Below are 23,847 nucleotides of genomic sequence, written 5' to 3'. Positions count from 1 at the left end.
CACATGGTTATCCATCAGTTTTCTATGTCTAAGACAAAAGTAGTGATATATTTTGGCTTTAGGAAATGCTTCAAGATCTGCTAAATATAACAATCCCATTCAGGAACTAGGCAATGATTTTTTATGACTGCTGAAGTCAGAGATGCGTAGCGTTGATCTTAATTGGGTCACAAGGCGACAGGAACTGAATACGTTTTTTCTCTAGAAATAAAACTTTCTCAACCAGAATTTATGACAAAACAAAAATATGCATAATTCCTTTTTGGACATATGCTTGTCAGTGTGTACTGTCCCCGTGTAGCTTATTCTGCTTTTAAGAATGAGATTTACTGTCATATAATTTATATTGTCGAGAGGCAGGAGACCTTTTCTCCATTAACACTACTGACAGGACCTGCGGGAACGGGGTTAAGCTGAGGCAGGGGAAATTTAGGTTGGATGTCAGGAGGGGGTTCTTCACAGAGAGGGTGGTTGCACACTGGAACAGGCTCCCCAGGGAAGTGGTCACTGCACCGAGCCTGTCTGAATTTAAGAAGAGATTGGACTGTGCACTTAGGCACATGGTCTGAACTTTTGGTTAGACCTGTGCGGTGTCAAGAGTTGGACTTGATGATCCTTAAGGGTCCCTTCCAACTCAGGATATTCTATGATTCTATGATATGCTTATTACATTCACAATAACACACGCATATGCAGTGGAATTAAATCTATAGGATAGTGTGGTCCTTCAGGACTGCTCTGCTTGGCTTAACACGTAGATTTTTTTTTTTTTCCAAAAGATTTTAGAGCAATTTTCCAAGTCTCTCAACAATTCTGAATTAAGTATTCTTGAATCAATTTCATAGATGAACCACAATAATCCATACCATAAGTTCAATATCATCTTCCAAGACTGTACTAGTTAAGAAACTTCCTGCCTTTTTGTGCTAAATTACATGACGACTTGCAAAGCTAGTTTATGCTACTTTAAAATCATGTCAATTATATTATATTCTCTTCTGACTAAAAATGTTTTGTTAATTTCATGTTTTGTTCTCAGAATTCATTTTAAAATAACTTTTTAGTTCCATTGTAATAGGCAAGCTGAAAGAAACTGTGAGACTGCAGAATGTAGCTAAGGAGACTCAGTTACTCCTACTTTTTCCTCTGCCTGGACTCACTGAGTGTTTCTGTTCGGAAAGCTTTTATTTATTCCCTTTAACGAATCATCTTGATATTCTGCTACGTAGGTCCTTCCTAGGAAAGCAGCAGCATGATTTTAACTTAATTGTTAAAGAACTGGCAAAGAACAACAGGTTGAACAGTTACAAATCGGTTTAAGAAATAAATCAGAGTTCCTGATCCTCAGAATAAACTTGGGAATGATGCGTAGCTGAGCTGAAATGCACTGTGTCGTTTAATTTTGGTGGAAAAATAGGACCAAATAGGTGAGAACTTGAAGCAAAATCAAAATAAGTGAATATTCTATGAATCTCTGCAGTTTTTGTAGAACGTACGCTATTCTGCCTACTAGAAATCAAGGAATACAAAGGCAGACAAAATACACTGCAATGGAAAATCGTGTTGGTGTGATGATACCAGAATACAAGGTGCTTTCCTGAGTTATTATTTTGGGTAAATTCATTAGAAACACTCACCTGGGATGTCACAAATGGAGAAGTAGGCAAAATAAATAACTTTCTATTTCTCAAGTATTTTTATACCATCTCGGGTGCTACACAGTTTTGGTAAGTGCTGGGTTTTGCCCTTTACAGTGTAATTTATACCTGTTCGGTGACAATTACTCTTTCAAAGTCCAGGATCATCTGAAGTTACCGTAAGAATCATGCAGTATATTTACTCAGACAAGAATATGTAAATTTTGATTACAAAAATGCAATAACAATGCTATTCGTATGCAAAAATGAATTGGATTCTAAGCAATTACAAAAATACTGACAAAACATTCAATAAAACATGAATGTAATATGTTTCTAAGCAGTATACAAGGCAATTTCACTTGCAAATAAAACTTGTACTCATTAATACTTTCGGGACCAAGTTACATCCTTGCTCTTCTTGTTTAACAAGAACACCTTCTCTCAGGACTATGTAATATCCGTTCTTCTATCTTTCTGCTTTTGAACAAGATTTCCTACTCCTGCAGTCTAAGACAAGCAACAGTTGTCTTTTTAACTGTTATATTGATCAAGATCCAGCATGGATTCCTCCAAAAACACTGTTCTATACATAACAGCATCACTGAATGAGAAATTTAACTGTTTCTAAACAGTTTCCACAGCTTTCAAAGGCCATCCCATGGCATGGTTACTTGTCGTATGAGCTTCTGGACTCAGAAACTCAACTGCACCTTCCAGCTCTGTATTTCTAATTGCCTTAGTGGTAAAGATACAGCCATATGTTTGACAAAAGGTATAGTTGGGATGCCTGAAGCAGTTCATTAACGCAATCTGTCTCATCCACACATTCAATGAAGGTTATTACCTCTGCAGCGGAGATGTCTGAGTAGGATGCCTGTGGCCATCTGAGCCCCCAAGTTGCATGGTGTGGTGTCCTGCAAATGTAAAACAGAATTTTACAGGTCTGATGACTATGATACAGATGTGAAAAGACCAGAAAGTAAAAAACATTCTGGGATTTTCCCTCCTAGGCAGTACTCCACCCTTATTTTCTAATTGCAAAACCATCTTAGATCAGGGAAGAAAAGTGGCATTTTTTTGGTCATCAAGATTCTTAAGTCTATTTCACAGGTATTTTAAAGACTCTTAGTAACCTTTGTTTTTATCAGTGATGGCAGACATACATATATAAGAGGGAAAGCAGATCCTGGGGGCTGGAACCAAAAAGCAATTTTATATGTGTATGCAGTAACTGGCTCTCTTTAAGCAGATGTCCTATAAATCAGGAATTGATAAAAAATATAAATTTGTGTGGCATAATCGTTTCCTGTTTGGAAAAGTTTCATAGTATATATACAGTATTTACTGAGGTGGCCATTTTAACAACCACCTCTTTTGTGTTCAGTGAATAACTTGAAACAATGATATTCCATAGCTTCACCAGTGTGCTGTGGTGCACTGTAACATGCAGGTTTTGAATGACAGAGCAGCCTGCAAAAACAGGTGTTCTAGCAGCACACCAAATACTATAGACTTGGGCTAGTTTTGTCTTCATGTTTGAAACAATTGGAGACACATAAACCAGTGAATCTATCTAAAGATTTATCTAATTTGGCATGCTCTATAAAAGGGTTAATACAAGACGATTGAGAAAAAGGTGCAAGAGATTTTGCAACTGAGAATTATGGAGCAACCTGTTTACGGGAGGTTTTCTTCAGATCTAAATCAAGCTTCTTGAGGAAAAAAATCTCTTTTTGCTTCAGTTGACCTACTCCTAGCATGCATGGAAGCCCCTGGCATGAGAATTCTCACTCTTTTGTGAAATTAACGTGAGTTACATTTCCTATTTATTTCAGGTCTATTGAGCTACCTCAAACTGTACTCTTTAAAAAAAATAATAATAAAAAAAAATCGTTAATTATGTGTATTAGGTCTTCAGGTATTAGCAGCTAATTTCAGCTAAAATTTTAGTTACCAACTTTTTTTAAAAAAATCTAAAATGGTAATGTGACACAGAAACAGATAAACTCATACATGGATTAAGTCCAGTTATTTCTGGTGACTGTTGCACACTTGCGCCAAATACAGTCTAGGATGGGTTTTGTATGTATCTATACGCACATACAAAAAAAAAAAGGTTAAAAATGAAAAAAAGTATTAAAAATAATGTACATACAGTAGCTTCCAGGATGGGACTATGTGAAGACACCAGAATGAAACATTCTGTGCATTGTGTTGCACGTAGTTATGTGCGATTCTTCAGGAAGATTTAAAAATGCAGCACAACTGACTTGTCCAAACAGATTTACTAAGAAAACCCCAATACAATCAAACCAGAAAAAAAACCACACCACCTCAAACAACCCTCCACCCTGTCAACAACAATTTCCAGTCTTCATAATCTCTTTTCATGCTAGTAGTATAGCTATATATCAATCAAATTTTTCACTGGAGATGAGACTTAATTAAGACACCGGATCAGAAACAGGAACTACTGCACAGTTGCGTTTTTACAAAAGAATAGGTGTGGTGAAAGAATTAGTTGTCACTCAGCAGATAATCTCTATTTGTCCTGTCCTATTTCCTTAACCAAACTCCACAGATTTTAAGAGTTGGTGTAGCACAGACCTCAAGACAGGACATTACCTTTAGCTCTCATAAATCAGAGAATGCATAGAAAATTAGAATGAAAATTAAATTAAATATTCCTGGAACAGGATAAAATTATGTATATTTTGCTTTAAAAAAAAAGTTTAGGTACTATAATTTTATTATGATATAGACAATTCATACAACGAATCTTCCAGTTCAGTAACAAAATCTCAATACCAGAGCTCTTAGAGAAATAAAATGTTATTTACTGTTTGTTATGAACTTCAGAAATCTATGTTTGTTTGTTATACATGTTTCTTCCAGATCATTCAGTGTTACCTAAAATTTCCGCAGTCAAAAACAACCCATGGACACAAAAAACTTGCACTTCCAATTTTGACTATTGGACTTAAATATTGTAGCAGCATGTACAACTGCTTTTTAGATCTCTAAAATACTTTGTATGTATCTAATAAGCTTGTTGTGTTGTTTCTTCAGTAGTTCAATTTAATCTGTATTTTGCTGATTGGAATGCAAGACAAATTTCTACCTCCATTCTCAAGCATATTTACATACATCTCCAAGTGCCTCCACAGATTTTAAGAGGGCAATTCCTGTTCATGATGAACACACATGCCTATTTCTTGGAGGGGATGGAAAAGAAATTATTTCCCTATGGCTGCCAAACAAAATAGAAGCAATTTGCGACTATAGGTAATGAATGTTTTATTCTAATTTCAGTAAATTTCCTATTTTGCTACTTGGAAATCTCAGGGCAAAGAACTAAAGCCTTAACAGAGCACATAAGTTATTTAAAAACAAACATTTGATTATTATAAAACAAAGGTTTAACCACACCAGGTTATAGCAGTTGTTTTTAACAGACAACCTGAATAATTGCTAACCCACTTTCCTACAGTTTAATTGACAAACCTATGCTTTCTCTTACTAATTACAGGTAACCAAACCTACCTTTCTCAGAAAGCATGATGGCAAGTAGCAGTTTTTTTGTTTTAAATTCTGCTAGGCTGGAACTTTGCAGAGAAAAAAAGTGGACTCTTTAACCTTTTTAAAATTAAATTCAATTTTATTAGAACATAATCTTTCCAGATAGGCTTTTAAGTATCTCTTCAAATTTTTTTTATTCCTAACTTTTTATTTTAGCTTTTTCCTGTTGTATGAACAAATAGTGGGAAAACAGATATATGTTGATAGGAAAAAAAATGATGCAATACTATGTACTTACTTTCTATTAATAAGTAATGAAGTTTTAGTGTATGAGCACTTAAGTGAAATGAATCCATATTGGTAACATCTGTCCTGCCTGGGTTACGTGAGGTCCAGTCTGTAAAACAGAAATTATTATTTTTTTTTCCACATTCTGTTATTTTTTGATTTACTCTTTTCTACAATGCCTTCCAGAGGAGAAATGGATGCTTATCCTGGAAGTAGAATATGAAAATAAGTCCCTGGAAACTTTGGCCCTGCAAGTTCTCTTGAAAGTGATACCACAAAAAATAATTATGAAGGTGCAAACCTACAGAGCTGCCATAATCTTTAAGTCCCTGACAGAAATATGGCGATACAAAAGGGATTTAGTACTTGCTAGCAGCTTTTTAAGGCCTCAACCCCCCACCTCCGCCATTATTTGTGCGTAAAGCCCCACAATTCTTATGTTTAATATCCTCACACGCCAGTGAAAAAGGTTTCTCTGCTCTCCCTCCACGCTCTTTTTAACCGTTTAGCGCCACTTTCGGGGCTTTTTTTTTTCTTTTTTTTTTTTTTTCCTTCTTCTTCTTCTTGTTTACGCCGGGCTTTTCACCGCCGAGCTGGCGTCGGGCCTGGGCGCCCCGTGAGGGCGGGAAGCGAAACCCGGGCAGCCCGCGCCCTTTGTCCGCGCTGAGGAGGCAGCGCCCGAGGACGGGGCGGAGGAAAGCGACTCCTCCAGCGCCCTTCTCGACAGCAAACCCCCTTTTTTTTTGCAGCCTCCACACGCTTCAGAGGGGCTAAGGGAGCAGAGCACTGCCTTAGGGGAACGAAGGAAGCCTTGGGCGCCGCCGGGTTGGGTAGCGGGGCGGCGCCGTGCCGGGGGCTGGCTGTGAGGAGGAGCCGAGCCGAGCCGGGGTTTCCCGGCCGAGCAGCACGGGCGGGGCGGCTGGGGGGGGAGGTTAACCGCGCCCAGGCTGCTCGCTTCCCGATGGCTGCGGGGAGCTAAGCGGGGACCGAGCGTGCGAGGAGGAGCCGAGAGCCAGCGACACCCCTTTGCCCCCCCCCCCCCCACACTGCTCTCCGCTTCCGACTCTACGGCCCGAGCTGCTCGCTGCCTCGGCGGGATCGGCCAGACCCAGCGCGGACGGCTGCCTGCCTCCTCACCATCCTCCTCCTCCTCCTCCTCCCTTCCCCTCCCTAGGCCGGCGGGGACGCGGGCAGGAGCCGCGGGCGGCCGAAGCGGCCCCGTTAATGAGCAGGTAACCGGCCGCGGGGCGGGTTGGGGCGGGTCGGACCCCAATAAAGCCTTGCCGGCTTTCTTCAGCCCCCTTCGCCCCCACACAGGGCTCACCGAGCCCTTCGTCCCCGCCGCAGCCCCACCCTGAGGCCATCTTCCCGCCGCCCCCCCTTTCCTTCAGCTCTCCCCCTCCATCCCCGGTTCCTTCTTCCTCTGCGTGGCTGCGCCCTTCCACCCCGCTCCCCTCCCCCGTTCTTCCCCATCGCTGCCGCACTTCTCTTTTCCCTCCTTCCTCCCCTTCCTCTGCTTCTCTCAGCCTGCCCTGGTGCCCCCATTTTTCGCCCTCCCCCCAAAAAAAAAAAAAAAAAAAAAAAAAAAATTCAGCCCCCCTTCTCGCCTCAGCGGGCGGGAAGGGTGGCTCATGGCGGGGCCGCCTCAGCATGGCGGGGGCGCCGAGCTCCCCTTCCCCACCTCGCCCCTGCTCCTGCCTCCCCTAAAAAAGAAGTGTGGTTGTGGCTGGAGGAGGAGGAGAGAAAAAGGTGGGGGTGGGACCCTTTCTCTCTTGGAGGCTTTAAGGCGAAAAGGGAGGGGACGCTGGGTTTTGCGGGGATCCATTTTTAATTGGAATTACGCCGCGGTGGTCTGCGTTGGGGGGGGGGGGGGGTGGAGTGTTTTGTTAAAATACAAAAGGTGGGTTTCCAGAGAAATCAAGCCGATAGAAGGAATGCTTGGAGAAAACACTCGAGAGAAAGCTATGGTGGGGCTGCTGTAATGGTGGAAAGCTGACTGAGAGGAGAGAGGGGCGAGACCGACAGGGTAAGGCTGCCTTCAGCACCCCCTGCCCGGCGGGGGGCCCGGGGGTGTTTTCTTCTCCTTAAGATCACAGATGAAGATGCATTTTGCTTCACATTTATCGTTCGCCCATCTGTTAGGGTGCTGCATATTTTTGTGCGCCTGTAGCAGCGGTAATGGAGGGTGTACAATAGGAAAAAGGAGTTTCCTCCTTGGAAATGTTAAAAATAATATTTTGGTTCCCGTTTAACTACCAAAAAGGCTTCAGTATTAATTTAAATGTATATATATTATATATTTTACCCGCTGAACGGATACCTAAGAGGTAGGATTTTTAATTCCTACACCTTTGTATGAAATGAAAAGATAGAAAATCTTGCATGTAAAAGAGATATTTTATTTAAAAAAAAAACTAGTCCAGAAGAAAATCAGAATTATATAGAAGTTATTCTAAGATGTCAATTTATCATTCCTGAAGCTGAGGTGAAATTTTAACGAATGTGATACTTCATTATTCCCTAACAAAGTCATAGGTGGGACTCATTTGAAATTAGGCATCCTTTTTAGGATGCCGAGTGCCACGTTATTATGTATTGTCCCCACAGTAGAAAATGGGAGGAAAGGACTGTGAATACAAGGTTTTAGTGGTTATTGAAACAGCTTTTGAGAATTGTTGGCTGAAGTTGGAGGGGGTGATTGAAAATCAGAGAATTAAACGTTTCACTGCTGTAAAATATCTGTCCCTAATCATGAAAGTTATCCCATATTTTAAGCTGATCTGCTCAGCACAAGGATGTGAATAGAGACAAAATGCTGTCGGCGCGTGTGAAATGCATGCAAAAAAACAGGGAGATTATGTTAAGCTTTAAATTTATTCTACATATAAAGTATCAGATTTTTTTTCCCCTTGTGTGCTTTAGGAGAGGAGAAAGAGAAGGGCTGATAATCGTGTAGTTGTTTTGGTGGCTGCAGATTAGCCAGGGTGTGTGTTTGATTTTCTTTTTGCTGTGAATGAATGGATCTCTCTGTGCCTGGGCCCAATAGCTGCAACAAGATGGCGTTTGCAGCAAGGCAGCTCTCATTTTTCAACTCCTCCTCACCACAGCTTTGCCAAACTAGATCTTATTTCGTAATTGTATTTAGATTTACTTTCTCGTTTGGTTTGCTTGCTTCTTTTTTTTGGGTTGGGGTAGGAGGAGCGTTGGAGAGATTATTGAGAGAGGTCGGTGGGTTTTTCTTCATTTTTGTGAGCTCCTCCAGATAGGAACTGGTGGGAGGAGTAACTACTTGTATTGAAATGTTCACATCGGCTGTCACTGGATAAAGGGGTGACATGATTTTTTTTTATACCTCACAGTGACGGCTTAGTACCAACAAAATGCTCTTTGTTTTTCTGAAGCCTGCTGCTGAAAAACGGCATTTTAAACCTGGAAGGCAGGTATTGGGAGGCTCTGCGAGGACTGTACACGGCTGCAGGCTCTCTGCTAGTCAGGTAGTAGGCCCCGTGCAGGCAGGTGCCTTCCTGGGGCACAGAGGAGTCACCTGGCTGCTGCCCAGTGCTCGCCACGTCTGGCAGCTCTTTAAGCTGCTTCTGACCTGAAATTATTGTCATGCTTCATGTAATTGTTCTTATGGGGAAGAGCGAGGAAGGGTTTGGGGATATTAAAAAGGTTCTGCCTCTGCGAGGTATTGTATTTTAAAGTAACAATGGAAAATTCTAAAACAATTTATATATATTTTTATATATATTTTTAAATGGACTTTCCCTTGGTAACTTTTATGATCTTTCACTATAGTGCCAAGCTTCTTAACTTTGGTAGCCTAAATAAAATAGCTTGGTCAATATTTGGTATACTAGACTTTGGCTTAAAATAATATAGTACCCAGTAGGAACAATGAAGAAATGGTTGTTATGTCTCCTCTATTCAAATGACCTCGAAACCCTTGGTAATATCAAGCTTTTTAGTAGTGTTTATGCATGACTTTGTGTATAATCAGGTGTTTGTTACTTTACTGTAATAGCCTAGCTATAGTGCGTAAAGAAGGAAGGAGGCCCAATTTGCAGTTGAAAGTTGTGTGTGGTTTTTTTTAATTTTCATTGGGGGTGGGGGAAATCTGAGATTAGCCAAATGTGTTTTGGTCTATACAGATCCTGTCAAGGATATAGATTTGATCCTGTCAAGATCAAATTATTAAACAAGAATACTTGTCCAATAAATGGTTAGTTCAATCTAGTAGCGCTATTAATGTTCTGTTAAACTTGAAATGAACTGTACATTAAAAAAAAATAATAATAAATGGTACTATATATTTGGCCTTTCAGTATAGGATCAGAAAGGAGTAGGATGAAATGGGATCCTGTAGTGAGTAGGAGAAATTACATTTATCCTTGTTTAGTCCTTGTAGCTGTTAGGTCATTTAAATCTTTGTCAAAATGTAAAATTAGAATTCCACAATAAATCCTAGCAAGAGCAGTTTTTGGATTTTCCCTAATTCATGGAAATCTGAAAACGTGTTTAGACATAGAATTTCTGTGTGTAAGTAATCAATAAAATGAGTGTAATTAGGTAGTATGTAGAACTTTGTGTAGCTTTGTTCTTAATATCATTCAAGAACGAATTTTCCACAGCTATTAAAACTTGAAACCAGAGCAATTAACACTAATCTACTTAGAATGAGAAAATTTTCCAATTAATGCAATTACTTTTGGGATCCTTTAATTATAGCAGAAATATATATCTGTTGTATTTTTTAGGGTGCCTTTTCTTGAAATTAAACCAGATGACGTTGGCTGCTGTATGTAATAACTTCCTGGTGCTTTTGAGCCTTTGGTTTGGTCATGTGGGAAACAATTCTGCTTCTTCTTAGGAGTTGTGATTTCTCAATCACAGTGCAAAATGAGCTACCAGTTCATGTGGAAGTAGCGTTGTTGCTCTTGCAGATGCTTAGTAGGCCTTTTGCTGTAGTTAGGAATATTAAGAAAGCTTTGAATTTACTTAGTTTTGTAGTCACCATGATAGGAGATTGGAGTTCCTTGCTTTCTGTGCAAGCGGCAGTAGATTTGTCTTCTGTATGTCAGGCCTGGCTCATGTTTAGTATCTGAATTGGATTAAATTCTTACTGTCTGTGGATTTTGGCTCTCAGCATTAGTGGATTGGTAATTGATATTCTCAATTTTAATATCCAGTTTTAGCCATATGGCATACCGTATTGTTTCAAGAATTCCACTTAGCGCTAGTTTGCTGCTGGGAAGTCGAAATGAGAAATCACGCGTTCATGTGGTTGAAATACGCTTAGGTGAATCTTCTTTGGAGCCTCTAATGCCTATGTTCATGCCAGCATTCAGGGTATTTATTTTATAGTATTTTACTGCTGATGTTGGAAAAAAACTATAACCTTGACAGTAACTACCTTGTGTTGGCGAAATGTTAAACATTTGATTGAAGATAAAATGGACTATTTTTTAAGGGAGTCTCTCGAATGATCAAAATGAAAAGAATACATACTACATTCAAAATGTTTTTTTTCTCCCCACTGATAATGTTGGAACTTGTATTAGCCAAGGTCGAGATAAAAAACAAAAATACCCCCCAAGCCTCTAAGTTTCTATTTAACATGGAATCTCAATTTATTATTTCTTCACAGGGTGTCTAGTATGCTAGGGATTTGTGTGTGTGGATTTGTTTTTCACCAAACAGAAATGTATGCAGAATCCATAGGTACTTGAGCCAACTGGTAGTTCAGCAGAATGTTAAGAGGTTTTTAAGAGCATTGAGCTGGCTACTAACAGTACCTTTGCTTTAGATGCCAGAATAATCAATGTAAATTACTGTGGAAAGCTTCCTAGTACAAGAATGTTGATGCTCCAGAATAGGTTTTCTAGCAGAATATTGTGTTTTTATTAAGCAGTAGAAGACTTAAGTAGCAAGGATATGGTTTGGCCTTTGAATAAAATTACACATTCAAATTTGGTGGGGAGGTTGACATACAGATATTTTATTGGTCTGCTTTTAACAGCTGTCCTTTTAAAATGTGTTCTTCACAATTAATATCTTGTAAAACAATGTGTATTAAATGTTTGTGTTAGTAGATTTGCTAGCGGCATAGCATGTTATGATAAGTCAGTCTCTGCTTATCTGTGAGACTGCAGCTGGAACCCTGAGTGTACTAGGTGGAGGGGGAAATGTTTGCCCTTCCCTGTGTATTCGTGGGTGCCCAGGGCTAGTTCGTCTTGAACCCAGCTAGAGAGAAATGACACAACAGCATCCATGCCTGCTGTCTGGGAGCAGCTGAGACCTCGTGTGGCTACAGATGTCTTACAGCATCCCCAGTAACACTGAGCATAATTGGATGTCTACAAGACAGCTTGTAAGTGTAAGCCAAAATATATTTTGGGGACATCACGGGGGGCTTGGAAATAGCTCTAAATTCTGCCCAGCGTTTTTATTGCTGACCTGAACGCTCAGTTGTTTAGGTTTTATAAATTTTCAAGTTGCAGGAAAAAAGGATACCACAAAAAATGTTCCACATTGCTCTGGTTTCTGAAATTACAGTTCATTGGTGGGGGAAATCAGTGACACAGAGCACAGGAGTAAGTGTGGGCTTGGGAAAGCAGTTAGGAAGCAAATGCTTCAGTTATTTAGATCTTGCCAGATTAAAGTCCTGTTGAAAACCAGTACAAGTAACTGTAGCAGGTTTACAGTAGCGGTGCTTCACATGTTGCAGGTGTCATTGGAAGACCTGGTTTTGGATTAATGAATAGGTTAGCCTTGTCAGCTGATCCGTGGTAATTATCTGTGTCTGCACTCTTAAGGTAAATACAAGGTTATTAAAGTAAGTATAGCCCTTATTTTATGGAGGTCCAAATTAATCCCAATATCTCCAACTCAGCGTAGACCTAAAGCATGCATGTAGGTGACTCTTGCAGGGCAGCTGGCATCGGGAACTTGCTCATGAGCCTGGGTCTGTTTGGTTTGTGGGCAGACAGAATCCATGTAGGATTGCTGGGATTTCTTACTGACTTGAAAATTCAGGTAATCTTATTCTAAAAATATTTTTCTAAATATTTTTAGCTTAAGAATTGTTGAAACAAAATGTTTTTGCCTATTGTCACAGGATTAAGAAGAGAAGAACTACAGTTATTTTTGATTTGGTGGCATTGAAGAGCTAAAACTTGATTTGTCTGCCGAGTCAGTTTTGGAATCCTAATGTATAAATGAAAACAAGTCTGAAGAATTAAAGAAGGTGATCTGAGGGAGCTTAAAGGAGGTGATGGGTAAGGTGGCTTTGTAACCAATGGTGGTAAAGACAGGCTAAATCTTCGAATTATTTTCATAGGTAGTAATTAGAACTTGAATACAAAAAAATGAGGAATCAAAGGGAAAGAATTATTAAAAATCTATTTGCTGTTACAATAAGAAATGCTGTTTGTTGCTATAAGTGGTTAGTGTGAAATTGCTTCATTAAAAATGTTTTTGATTAATTAATATTTCAGCCTACCAAATCAGCACAATTTCTAAAGGTTCTCTGTAGAAAAGAAATACCCTTCATAAATTACAAGGATTAATTGAATTTTAGATAGCTAAATACATTTTTTTTTTTCTTACATGTTCCTGCAGTGGTCTGAGAAACAGGAAGGCTTGCTTCAAACTTCTCACCAGTTATGTTTATCATGATGAGAATATCATTGAGCTGTCTTGAAGACTACAGTAATGCCTGCCAGCTCTCGCAAAAAAAGAAAATATTAATTATCCATAATTAGATGGATTAGATAATTTTTGTAGCTTTATGTAATGCAGAACTATATTAAAAACTATGTGAAGATTTTTGTCACTATTTACAGCTTTTTTTTACCCTTGCAAAGGGAAAAAAGAAAAAAACACTTGGGTCTGGGAACTCCAGCATACAGTCTTTCAGACTAGTTGTGAATATTTTACCAATTCAGGTCTCAGTGATGATTTTGCTCATCCTTACTCCAAAACCAAACTGTAGCGACTGTAGAAAACAAAATAAGATGTTCTGCAAGGCTCTCTATATGACTTTCAGAAAGGCAAATGCCCACAACATTGACATTGCTGACAGGAAAGCAATGCCTTGCTTCTGTGGCTTGCTTTTTCTTTTGTTGCATTAGGCTTAATTAAACAGCTGGTACCGTTTATTGTCTTTGTACAGAAAGAACAAGAATTTCTCCTTAAATGATTTCAGGTGAGCTGCTAACTATGCATTTTTATTGTAATCATCCTTTTCTGTCCTTTTTGGCTTATCTTGGGCAAGCTGTAAGGAACCATCTTAGAAGTCTGTTCATTACCACGTGCTTTGCGTTCACCCTGATGTTTTAGGAAATCAGTCAATAAGTGGAGGTTATCTAGAATTATTTGCAAGACCCTGATGTTATGTGATGAGCCGGATGGGTTTTGTTTTATTTTTGTGACATGTTGAAACAGATTTCCAGTTCTATCCTGAGAGAAGAATTTATAATTGTTCACTTCAAAATTGCAGTTTAACTTTAGAGGAAGCTGAAATATAAGCACCTAGTACTAACAGTGTGCGCTTTACCTTAAGGACTTTCTCATTCTTACTGGAACATGTGTGGTAACACGGTATGGCTTACTAGACTTCCTTTGCTGAGGGTTACTGAACAGGCTGTTAAGCCTACAAATGTTTTTGGAGAGATGTAGTCTGCTTGTATCTGTCCAGGTGTCAGGCATTGCAAACTACTACCTGAGGCGCTGAAATCCTTTTGTAATGGGTGGGGGAGATTTGGCTTTCCTTGGAAATTGGAGGAATTGAACTGCCCTGCTACCTTCTGTTTTAAAATCAGAATACTCTGTATTTAGTCCACCCTTTTGGGCAATTTCATTTAACAGTGTTTTACAGAAACGAGCAAGGGATGGATGGCAGGTCGGAGCTCCAAGATTGAAAAAGGACAGAAGATATCCACGTGCATTTTTTGTTAATTCTGCTACCTTAAAAGTTGATGCATAGTTATCTTCAGTAGCGAAATACCAATATTTTCTAGTAAGATCTTTTGGTTAAAACTAGTGCGGTGAGTCTCTTTCTGCCATAAATGTAATTAGTTCTGTTCCACTTAAGTTTAATTGCTGAGCTGGTATGTCTTGGTTAATGCCAAATGATTTGAGGTATATGTTAGATAGCAAACATAGTAACGCTTTAATCTGAAAAATAAAGAAATAAGTAAACTTAACTTCCAGTGCATAAAACATCATGACTTACAGTTGCATAATATGAAACTTAGCGTTATGTCTTCAGTAAATACACACGTGGTCTGTTGAGTACCATTAGTTGGTGTGCTTCAAGGTGCTGAGAAGAAAGGTGATTATTATCCTATGGGATTTCTCCTGTTTTGTTCCCAGCGTTGTTTTCTCCAGCTAGCCTAACAAATGTGTTTGGGGGGCGGTGGCAATTTTTTCTGTTTGTCTAGAAAAACAAAGTAGATGTGATAGTCTGCTGAAACCTTTGGTACTCAAAATAAGATCGTGCTGTACTAATTAAAGAACTCTCTTTGTTGGAGCATATGTTTGATATTCCTGTTGCATGTTCTTTGTGAAGTGGTAAAATGCCGAAGATTTCAGCAGATATGCTGCTGTCTAGCAAAGGTGTTGTCTGTACGAAGATCAAGAACAGTTCGCTTGGTGCTTAAAGTAATTTAATTGTGCTTTGGGTTATGAAGTCCTAGATTTTGCTACAAGTTGCCAGATCCTATCTGGCCAGTGATTTGTAGATGTGTTGAGCCTGAAAACCTGTAGTTAGAATTGCTCTTCTTGCTTCTCAAAACCCAGTAATAACTAGTCTGATTTTTGTGGGTGAATGGTGCATAAATACATCATTTTAAGTTATACATTCCATGAACTAATTTTTAAATAGTACATGTTGAAGCCATAGTCTTTGTGAATTTAAAAAAGTTAGAAATGATATTTAAAAAAAAATCCTCAACTGTAACAGTCATTGACTTCTGCTGTGATTGTCTAGAGTAAAGAAAAATTGTCTTCTAGGTATTTGAAATCAAATGGCTGAAATGCCTGTTTCCTCCTAAAATGGGTACTTCAAGGTTGCTCTGCAGTCTTGGTGAATTTCTTTGTCTTTCTGTGTAGGTTTGACAGTTAACAGATGAACTTCTTGCACGAAGCACAGGTTGGCCTTTCACTACCGCACATAAATGCGAATGGTATAGAAAAGCAAGGTGCCATTGGCCAATGGCTTTGTCATGAGCTCTCTCACTTAGTAGGACAAGAAATGTTTTGTTATTGAAATGGGATTTCTTTGTAGATGGTTCTGATATGAGAGAAGCTTTTTTCCCATGAAAGCTTGGTGTTTGAAAGAACTGTACAGGAATACAGAGCAAGGATATAAAATAGTACCAGCAATGCTGTACTAAGATCAAGCGATGTTTATAAAACCTGTGAATTTCATCCTGTGCCGTGCACAGGCATGCTCCTTGCTAGATGAGTGTGTGTGGGGGAAATAATGGCACATCTCTGCTTTCAGAGTATAAGCAGGGTAGCAAAACTAACTCACTATTAAGGTATTTTGCTTAAGAAATACATCACCTTTATTGGTATTTATCTATCGCATTAATACTTTTGGCTTCTGTTTGTGCAGCTGTTAAGTAGTTTCCTACATATACAGGTTCTTACCCTAGAAGAATTGGTGGTGGCTTTTAAAACTACCTGCAGTTGATTGCCCTTGTTGCAGACCTTACTGTAGAACTTAATATGCAATGTTACGCAGTTAAAAGACTGTGTGATGCTTCAGGTGAAATAATGTAGAACAGGAACACTTAAAAACCTTTGGCTTTGGAAATTATACTTTTTGTTTACTGCTCTGGGAATTGAGCATAATGCATTAAGCTGTGTCAGCAGTGACTACCTGTTTTCTGGATATGCACTATGGAGAATTCATTCACTTGGTTCTGATTTCTCAGTCTAATTTATCCTGTAATAGTTTTGTTGTTGTTACTTTTCCTTATCCTTGCAGTTGAGTTAAACTCCAAAGGGCTCGCTCTGGGGAAGCCAGTTATTGCTGCCCTCTGTTGCAGATGGTGGCACAGACATCTGCTGTTCATCTGCCTCACTTCACGATCTAGGCTGTTAAAGAAACCCGGATGGCAAATAGTTCTCGGCCGTGCACCGTGCTGTAAAACTGATAGTTCAGCTTCTAGTTAATGAGCAGCCCAGCTCTTGCAGAAGATGACGGAACTTAGAAGCAAACAGGGGGAAGCTGGAGCTGAGTACAACTGCAATCATGTTGTTCACAACTCAGTCGTTAATATTCTGTGTGAGGCTACAAATATCCCTGCTTCTATTTGTAAAGGACCGTGATGATTGGTGCATTGTCTGCTACAGTTGGTGTGTTTTCTTTTTTAAAAACAAGCTCAAAAACACCTTTTCCCTCACCTTCCTCCCCACAAAAAACAAACAAACAAAAAACCACACAGTTCTGCACAACAGTAGTGTTCAGTGACTCCAAATAAGCATGAAACAGCCATTATGTAAAGTGTGTGTGCAGAGGATCAGGAAATAGGTGCAAAAACGTGAAGGGTACAGGTCTTTGTTAAACAGGCTTTACTTTCCTCACCTGGCACGTATTTTTGTCTTCTGATATGTCCAGTTTTCTTTGTCTTAGTTAATTCCCACCCTGGCCTGTAATCCCAGCAGTGCTTTACCTATTAATTTTTTTTATTACTGTGTTTTCCTTTTTATTTTGATCACTTACCCTGATTCATTCTATCTAGAGGAATACGACTGCAACCTAACCTGATGCCAGTTTTAAGAGGGTTAATGCAGTACTGTGGAACAAGGAATGTCCAAGGGTGAAAGCAAGTATTTCCTGTTGTACCTTTGTGCTTTCTCTGGCGGTGCTGTCCCTGGGTTGTACTTGAAGTTTACGTTCCATATCGGCATTAAGCATTGTTGCATTGTCTGTTCCTAAAAACCCCTTTCAGTCCTACTGGCTTTAAAGTCTCCTGTGTTACCCTACTTTTCAGTCCATCAGCCTTGTTTTCCTTATTGCTGTTCTCCTGTACCTGAACTGGTTTTATATCAACGGTACACATCAAAATACAGCAATTGCTGGGAGAAATCAATGAGCTACTAGGAGGTATAAATCATTGTTATCAAAACTAATGGAACTGCTTGCGCATTGACTAAAGATGGATTATGTTGATTGCAGAGCTAGAGAACAAAGTATTACTCAATCTATTTTGGGTAAAAAGATTATGGAAGTCATGCTATATTTTAATCTCTACTTGAGTATTACCTCATGCATATAGCAGATACAAGATTTTTTTATTGGTTTTAAGTATAAATACTCTTTTTTATCTTCAGACTGGTGCTGGGAAGTGGTTATTTTTGTAGTATGCATAAGTTCTTTCTAATAATGCTTTGTTAATCGAGATCAGTGCAGTTCAATCATCTAAATTTTTATTTCAGTGAAATAAATGTACTTATTAATTAGTAATTAGAAGCTTGGTAAGTCTCTAACATAGTTGTAAAGAAGAAATATTTTTCTTATGGTTATGATCTCTGAGGCCATGTAGTCTGGGTAGCAAAGGCACAAAGAGAGCAGACAGTTTGTTCAAATGTCCTAACTACCTTTTTTTTTTTTTTTTTTTTTTTTTTTTGTTGAAGCAGCATGTGATAATAGTTATGGTAGTTGTTAGTAGTTATTAAATCTTAACCAGCCTATTTAATAACTATCTACAAGATGGGGGTACCTTTTGCTTTTTTTGTATTTCTCATTAAGATCTTAATAGGGTAAAGCTTGTTTATTTTCTCAGAGTTGATCTTGATGAGAGTACAAGGAAGATTCGTGTTACTGAAGTACTTTTCCAGGACTGGACCCTAACAATTAAAACCATTTTGGGGGGGATGCTCTTTGGACTGTATGATAAAACACAATTCTGATGTAATAGGTTTTAAATTAACTTTCTGCTTCTAAAAACAATTGTTTTTCATTACTGTTCTGAGGACCTCACTGTCCCATAAGACAGGTAAACTTGTGAATATCTTGACTGAAATTGGTGACTACATGCTTGGAAGAAAGGAGAGTGCTTTCAGAAGCAAAACTGACTGTCCATAAAAGTCTGCCATATATCTGTAAATGACTTGCTTAGCTCAAGGATAATAACTTGCTAATTAGATTGGATCTTGCTACTTATTTTAAATTGTTTGACTTTTAAGGATGTAAAAAGTAATATTGCTAAATGTAGCATCCTGAAAGTTGGTTGGTTACATTCTTTAAAGGGTGAAAATAGGAAGCAGCTCATTCTCCTTTGACTGAGTTGACTCTTTACTAGCTGGCATTTGTAGGATAAAATGAATGATTTGGCTTCTGTTGATTAAAATAGTTAAGCTGAAGTTCATGGAAATAAAGAATGCAACAATAGGAAGTTCTCATTTTTGGTGCTCGTACTTGTAGAGTCTTACTGATTTCATTTTATTTTCACTAGTATTCATTCTTTAGGTTGTTCTTTATTGTAAATAAGTGATCACATGGCCCGTTCCCTCCTCTAATAAAATAAATATTGTAGAGAAGATCCTAATGTACCTCCTGATGTCTCTGTAATGGTAATTCATGTGTTGTTTCACACATTTTAGTAGCGTTGAGAAGATAAATTGGAAGATCATGCCAACCTATCCCGATAGAAATGTGCTGGCAGCAGAGTTGAGAGCAATATTGTTTAGGCCTTCGGAAAATCTGTGCTCTTGTCTTACACTGTAACTGTCAGTGAATGTCAGTTTATCCACTTGATGGATTTTATTGTAATCTTAAGGATTTTTGGTAAGAGGAGATGATGTAATTGCCTACCTCTGTACCGGTTTTTGCATCTAGCCATTCATATGCCTGTTTGACATTACCTAGTTGCATGCTGTGCTCTCCTGAGCACCTGCTATGGAATTGCTGGGGGAGAATTTGAAGAAATGATCATGATAAATACGTCAGTCTTTGTGAGGATTCATTGAACGCACTTGAAGTCACAGAAAATGAATTGAAAACCTGCTGGAAAATTGATATCTCGAAAAGACTTGTGCTAGTTGTGTGTTAGGGAGATGGTGTTTGGATCCAGTAATACTTGGTTAGATATTGACCCCTTTAGAGCTGCTGCCCTGTTCGTGGCAATAATTCTGACTAGCAAGAAAATCTGTGAGTGTCAGTGGTGCTACTGTTGGTGTAGGATGGAGATGGCTGTATTGCACATGCTCTGCTGTGCTCAGGTACACTCCGGTCAGTTTACAAATGAATTGAAAATGCTCCCCAAAAACCTGGAGGTTAGTGGTGAGAGTCAAAGGAAACAATGAAAGGTGATGATTGAAGTTAGAACCAACTGTTTGGGTTCTGTAAGGCTCTGCAGATAAAAGCCTATAGTAATAAATGCGTAGTCATCTCTGTGTTGGTTAATTAACAGTAATATATTCTTCATCAGTGCTGACTTGGATTTCTTTTTCAGTGTGAAAGAGAGATGACGGGTAATACATGGCTAAAAAAAAAAGTGCTTCCTTTTGGATAAGGAGATATTTTATTACATGGTGGTTTTCAGAAACATTTTTTTCTGATACAGCTAGAAATTTATGTGCAAACAGGTTCTAAGTTTTCTTGACTACTGTCTTTCTTAATTGTAAGGTCAGGAAAGAGGAGAGGTAAAAGTTCCCTGACCAGTTTGATGAAGTTGATGCAGTTTATTGATAGATGTGTTGCTCTTCAGAAGTAATTGCATATAGATAACTTTGAGGGGGGAAAAAATAAAACTGGAGTGTTTTGGCTTTTGGCATTCTCAATTTAAAAATGTTTGTTGAAAACTGGTACTACACATCAGTAATTTTTGTTCTTAAAACAAGTTAGGTTCCTATGGCAGCCACTTAAAATACTTTTAAATGTGAATTTCCTCCAGAACAATGCAGAAAAGATGTACTTAGAAAGCCTTTTAACTTGGATTGCTAAAGCTACAATAGTTATTGATATCAAACTACTTTAAAGATCTCATAAGAACCCTTTTAGGAAAAGTATGTTTGCAATAGTTCTTCTATTTGTTTATGTAAATTCAGTGTTGTACCTAGAATTAAGATTTTTAATAACGTACCTAGCTTGCAGATGAATTTAGAAAGGATTAATGAAATGACCTGTTACAGGCCAGATTTTTATGCTTAAATATTGCATCAGTATGATTTTTTTAAATGTAGGTCATGGGATTAGCATCTGGAAATGTGAGTATTTTGGCAGTAGGGCTCTTGTCTTCCGTGAAGGCAGCTTGAGTTCGTTCACTGTTGGTGGCAGGAGCCAGGCCGCTGTGCTGCCGGGCTGTGTTACACTGTTTTCTGCCCATCAACGTTACGTTTTAAGAGAATGGCAAACTACCCTCAAGGCGTATTTTCAAATACTGCTTAAATATAAGGAATGATGACTCCTCGGGTCTTAGAAAATCTGGGCACGCAAGCAAAAGCTGGTGGATTATGCAAAGCAGATAGAGGTGGAGTTGGGTGATCATTTGGTAGATGTGCTGTGCTGCTGTACAGTGTGGAAATAGCCTGTGACACATGGAGTATTTTGCGTGTAGAAGTTAACTTTCTTATGAATCAGTTTGTAACACAGTCGGAGGAGACAAAGGTAACATTTTCTGAGACTATTTTAATTTGGGACTTTGAATGTAAAACTGTGGTAATGAATGTGGGCTTTGCAAGGCATTACAAGGTTTCCATACTAGTTACCAGCTGGTTTCTACCATGAATTTTCTGAACTAAAAGCGGAATTATTTTTTGCTGAGCACTAGAAGCTATGTATGATGTTTTTTTAACAACTATTATTGTTAGATACTGTGTGTTAAAACTGCTGCCCTCACAGCTTATTTGAAGGCAGACTGATTGAAGGCCATGTTGGCTGGTCACAAACTGTTTTGTGTAGACCCCTTCTGTCTGGGTTTTCCTGTTTCATGTGCTGAAAAGCAAAGCTCCAAGATGAAGGAATGTAGCCAGAACTGCAGTGAGGCCCTAGAACCTAGAGGTTGCTCTGTTCCCTACCCAGTGATCTTCCAGTGTTACATGCTGCTTTGAGTAAAAATTTTTTTTCCTAATGCAATGTCAGTAATGGAGGAAAAGTGCACAGATCTCTCCGGGAGGAAAGTGTTTCCAGATTTCTGGAAACAGGTAAGGAAAAAAAGGAAATGTCACTTGAAATGTTAAAGTTACAGCTGGCTCTTGGAGGAGCAACATCCGTGCAGATATTGACATCCTTCCAAGCTTTTTGCTGTCTGATAAAGCTGCTTTTATGATGAAAGTTAGGACCAGTCCATCAAACCGAGGGTAGTTTTGTGCGTACAGAATAGCACTGAAACATAGCTTTACATTTCTGACTTGTAGATTCTGTTTCCTGGTGGCATAGCTGGGATTTTACATTGTTGGCAGTGATTGGGAAAGGTCATGTAATCTCTTGGGTTTTAAGATATTGTTCTGTGATAGTAATCAGCTGTGTAGTGTGTAAGAAATAATTTTAATAAAAAAGCCTCCCATTGCTAGTGTTACTGCTGTTATCTCTGTCATGTAGCTTGATACATTAGTGTGGTGGTAAGTGTCGGGTGCCTGGCACGAAGCATCCTAAAGCAGTGAACGTCTGCCCAGGTCCAGCCCTCCTTGCTGAGCGTCCCCCTTCACATGGGTGGGTGTTGCTAAGGGAGATGAATTAGATCAGCAAAGTGACTTCACTTGAAGTTTTTTTCTACCTTAATAGTAACACTGATGGTTGCTAGCAGTCTTCTATTAGTTTAGATTTGTTTTTTTCCTCTAATGGAATTGTCGCTGGCTGAGTACCTTGGCTCACCCAAGCTTATGTGCCAGTCTTGTAGGAAGATGGTTTATGTAATAATTTAAGATGGAAGTGGCATGATGGTTGTGGAAACTCGATTTTTACTAGTATTGACGGAGATCTAATTTAAATTATGTTGATAAAACCCCTCATCAGCCGCCTTCAGGCTGAGCAGCTCTCAGCACCTCCTCATCTGAGCAGTGCTTCAATCCCTTCTTCATCTTCATGGCTTTTGGCCGGAGGCTCTCCAGTAATGTGGTGGGTGTTGGGGTTGAGAGAGTTTGAGGCGAAGTTGTCACCTCCGTGTAACTACTTCAATACATTTAAATTAAAAACTATGAGAATTGACAGCAGTTAGTGAGTACCTGTAGGGAAGCTTTACCCAGAAGTTATGGTGCTTTTGTCCTCTGAGAGTTGCTGCAATCTTTTCCTTTTAGTCCAGCCTGCTATGCAGAGGGCTGTGGGCAAGCGGACCCTGGTTGTTTCCCCAGTCGTCTGTGGGGCTGGCTGACCTCCAGGTGCATTGGTGTAATGGCGTAACCACTTGAACCATGCCTGAAGCATTCCGCGGTACTTTGTTCTCTCCTGTTTTAGAAACCCCAGTTCCTGATGCTGAGAACCTCAAGCTGTCAGCTAAGCAGGGCTATAAGGGCTGATTAAGGCACTGTACGAAGTACAAGAATTTCTTTTTTTTTTTTTTTGCTGAGCCAGTACTGTGGTGTGATGAATGAAGTAGCCTGTAATTTACATGTTGCTTTTACCAGGCTACATTTTATCTAAAAATGGAAAGCTGTGGCAATTCAAATCTTTCTCTTAAGTGGTTTGTCTACTTTTGTTCTTAACTGAGTTCCATCTGTAATGTAGAATTGAAGATATCTGAGTGCCGGGCTTGCATTCTGCAGGCATCAAAGGATGCTTTCAGCATACCTAGGTGAAAATCTAACCTGATTTAAACAAAATAAACTGAATTTGGAAAAGTTTGCTTTACAATTCCTTACTCTTCTTGCAGGCTGCTTAAAGTAGCATTTTTTGTTTGTTTGTTTCAGAAAGCATATGAAATCTGCAACACATATATTAATGAGGGTGCAACACAGGACAATAATGGTGTGTGTTTTGGCCTTTGCTCTTGTGTATTCTATGTGCTGTTCCAGTGTAATTTTACTTGTTGATCTTTCAGGTAATTCTCTTGGAATTCCACTAGATTTCATGATGTTTGCAGTGTGGGTAAACTACCCTGTGAACTTTTGGAAGATGAGTTGTGGATCTTTTTTTCAGATGTTAAAACAGCCATGTCAGACATGTTTGTTTCCTTAGGGATGCAGGGAGGGGGAAGAAATTTGGCCTCCAAGCGTGAGTTACTGTTTTATGTCTGGAAGTGTGGTGTTCTGGCAGTAACAAGCAAAACTGCTTATGCTGGGAGTTTCATAATCGCAGTACTAACCTGTTCATCTATAAATGGGCTTGGATGAGGACGACCCATATCCTAAGTAGCTTAACCTCCATACCGAGCACTGAAGTAGGTGGTAAATTTTTCAGCTAATAGTGAACTGTAAAAAGCAGAAACTTGCGTTGCATGTAAATGGTTCA

At 39.1% G+C, this 23,847-nt stretch overlaps 2 protein-coding genes across 7 annotated transcripts in view; one reads left to right on the top strand and one right to left on the bottom strand.

The window, feature by feature from the left end:
* Positions 1-6,015: 6,015 nt before the first annotated feature.
* On the bottom strand, positions 6,016-23,740 carry LOC309886206 (uncharacterized protein; the record flags this gene model as incomplete). Its single annotated transcript, XM_082776842.1, has 3 exons — positions 6,016-6,679; positions 23,002-23,036; positions 23,702-23,740. The coding sequence occupies 3 exons, from the start codon at positions 23,738-23,740 to the stop codon at positions 6,016-6,018; spliced, it is 738 nt and encodes a 245-aa protein (XP_082632968.1).
* Positions 6,534-23,847, top strand: part of GNB1 (G protein subunit beta 1) — a 44,526-nt gene continuing 27,212 nt past the window's right edge. For 2 of the 6 annotated variants that reach the window (XM_082776915.1, XM_082776914.1), the window contains exons 1-2: positions 6,541-6,679; positions 12,565-12,724. The gene's annotated coding sequence lies outside the window, so the exon portion shown is untranslated. Of the gene's footprint in view, positions 6,680-12,564; positions 12,725-13,620; positions 13,654-23,847 lie in introns of all 6 variants that reach the window. The other 4 variants (XM_082776916.1, XM_082776911.1, XM_082776913.1 and 1 more) reach the window with 3 other exon arrangements.

The sequence above is a fragment of the Aythya marila genome (genome assembly GCF_965140915.1).
Source record: "Aythya marila genome assembly, chromosome: 21".
NCBI lineage: Eukaryota > Metazoa > Chordata > Aves > Anseriformes > Anatidae > Aythya > Aythya marila.
The sequence above is the reverse complement of the archived record's forward strand: the minus strand, read 5'-3'. Positions and strand labels throughout refer to the sequence as shown.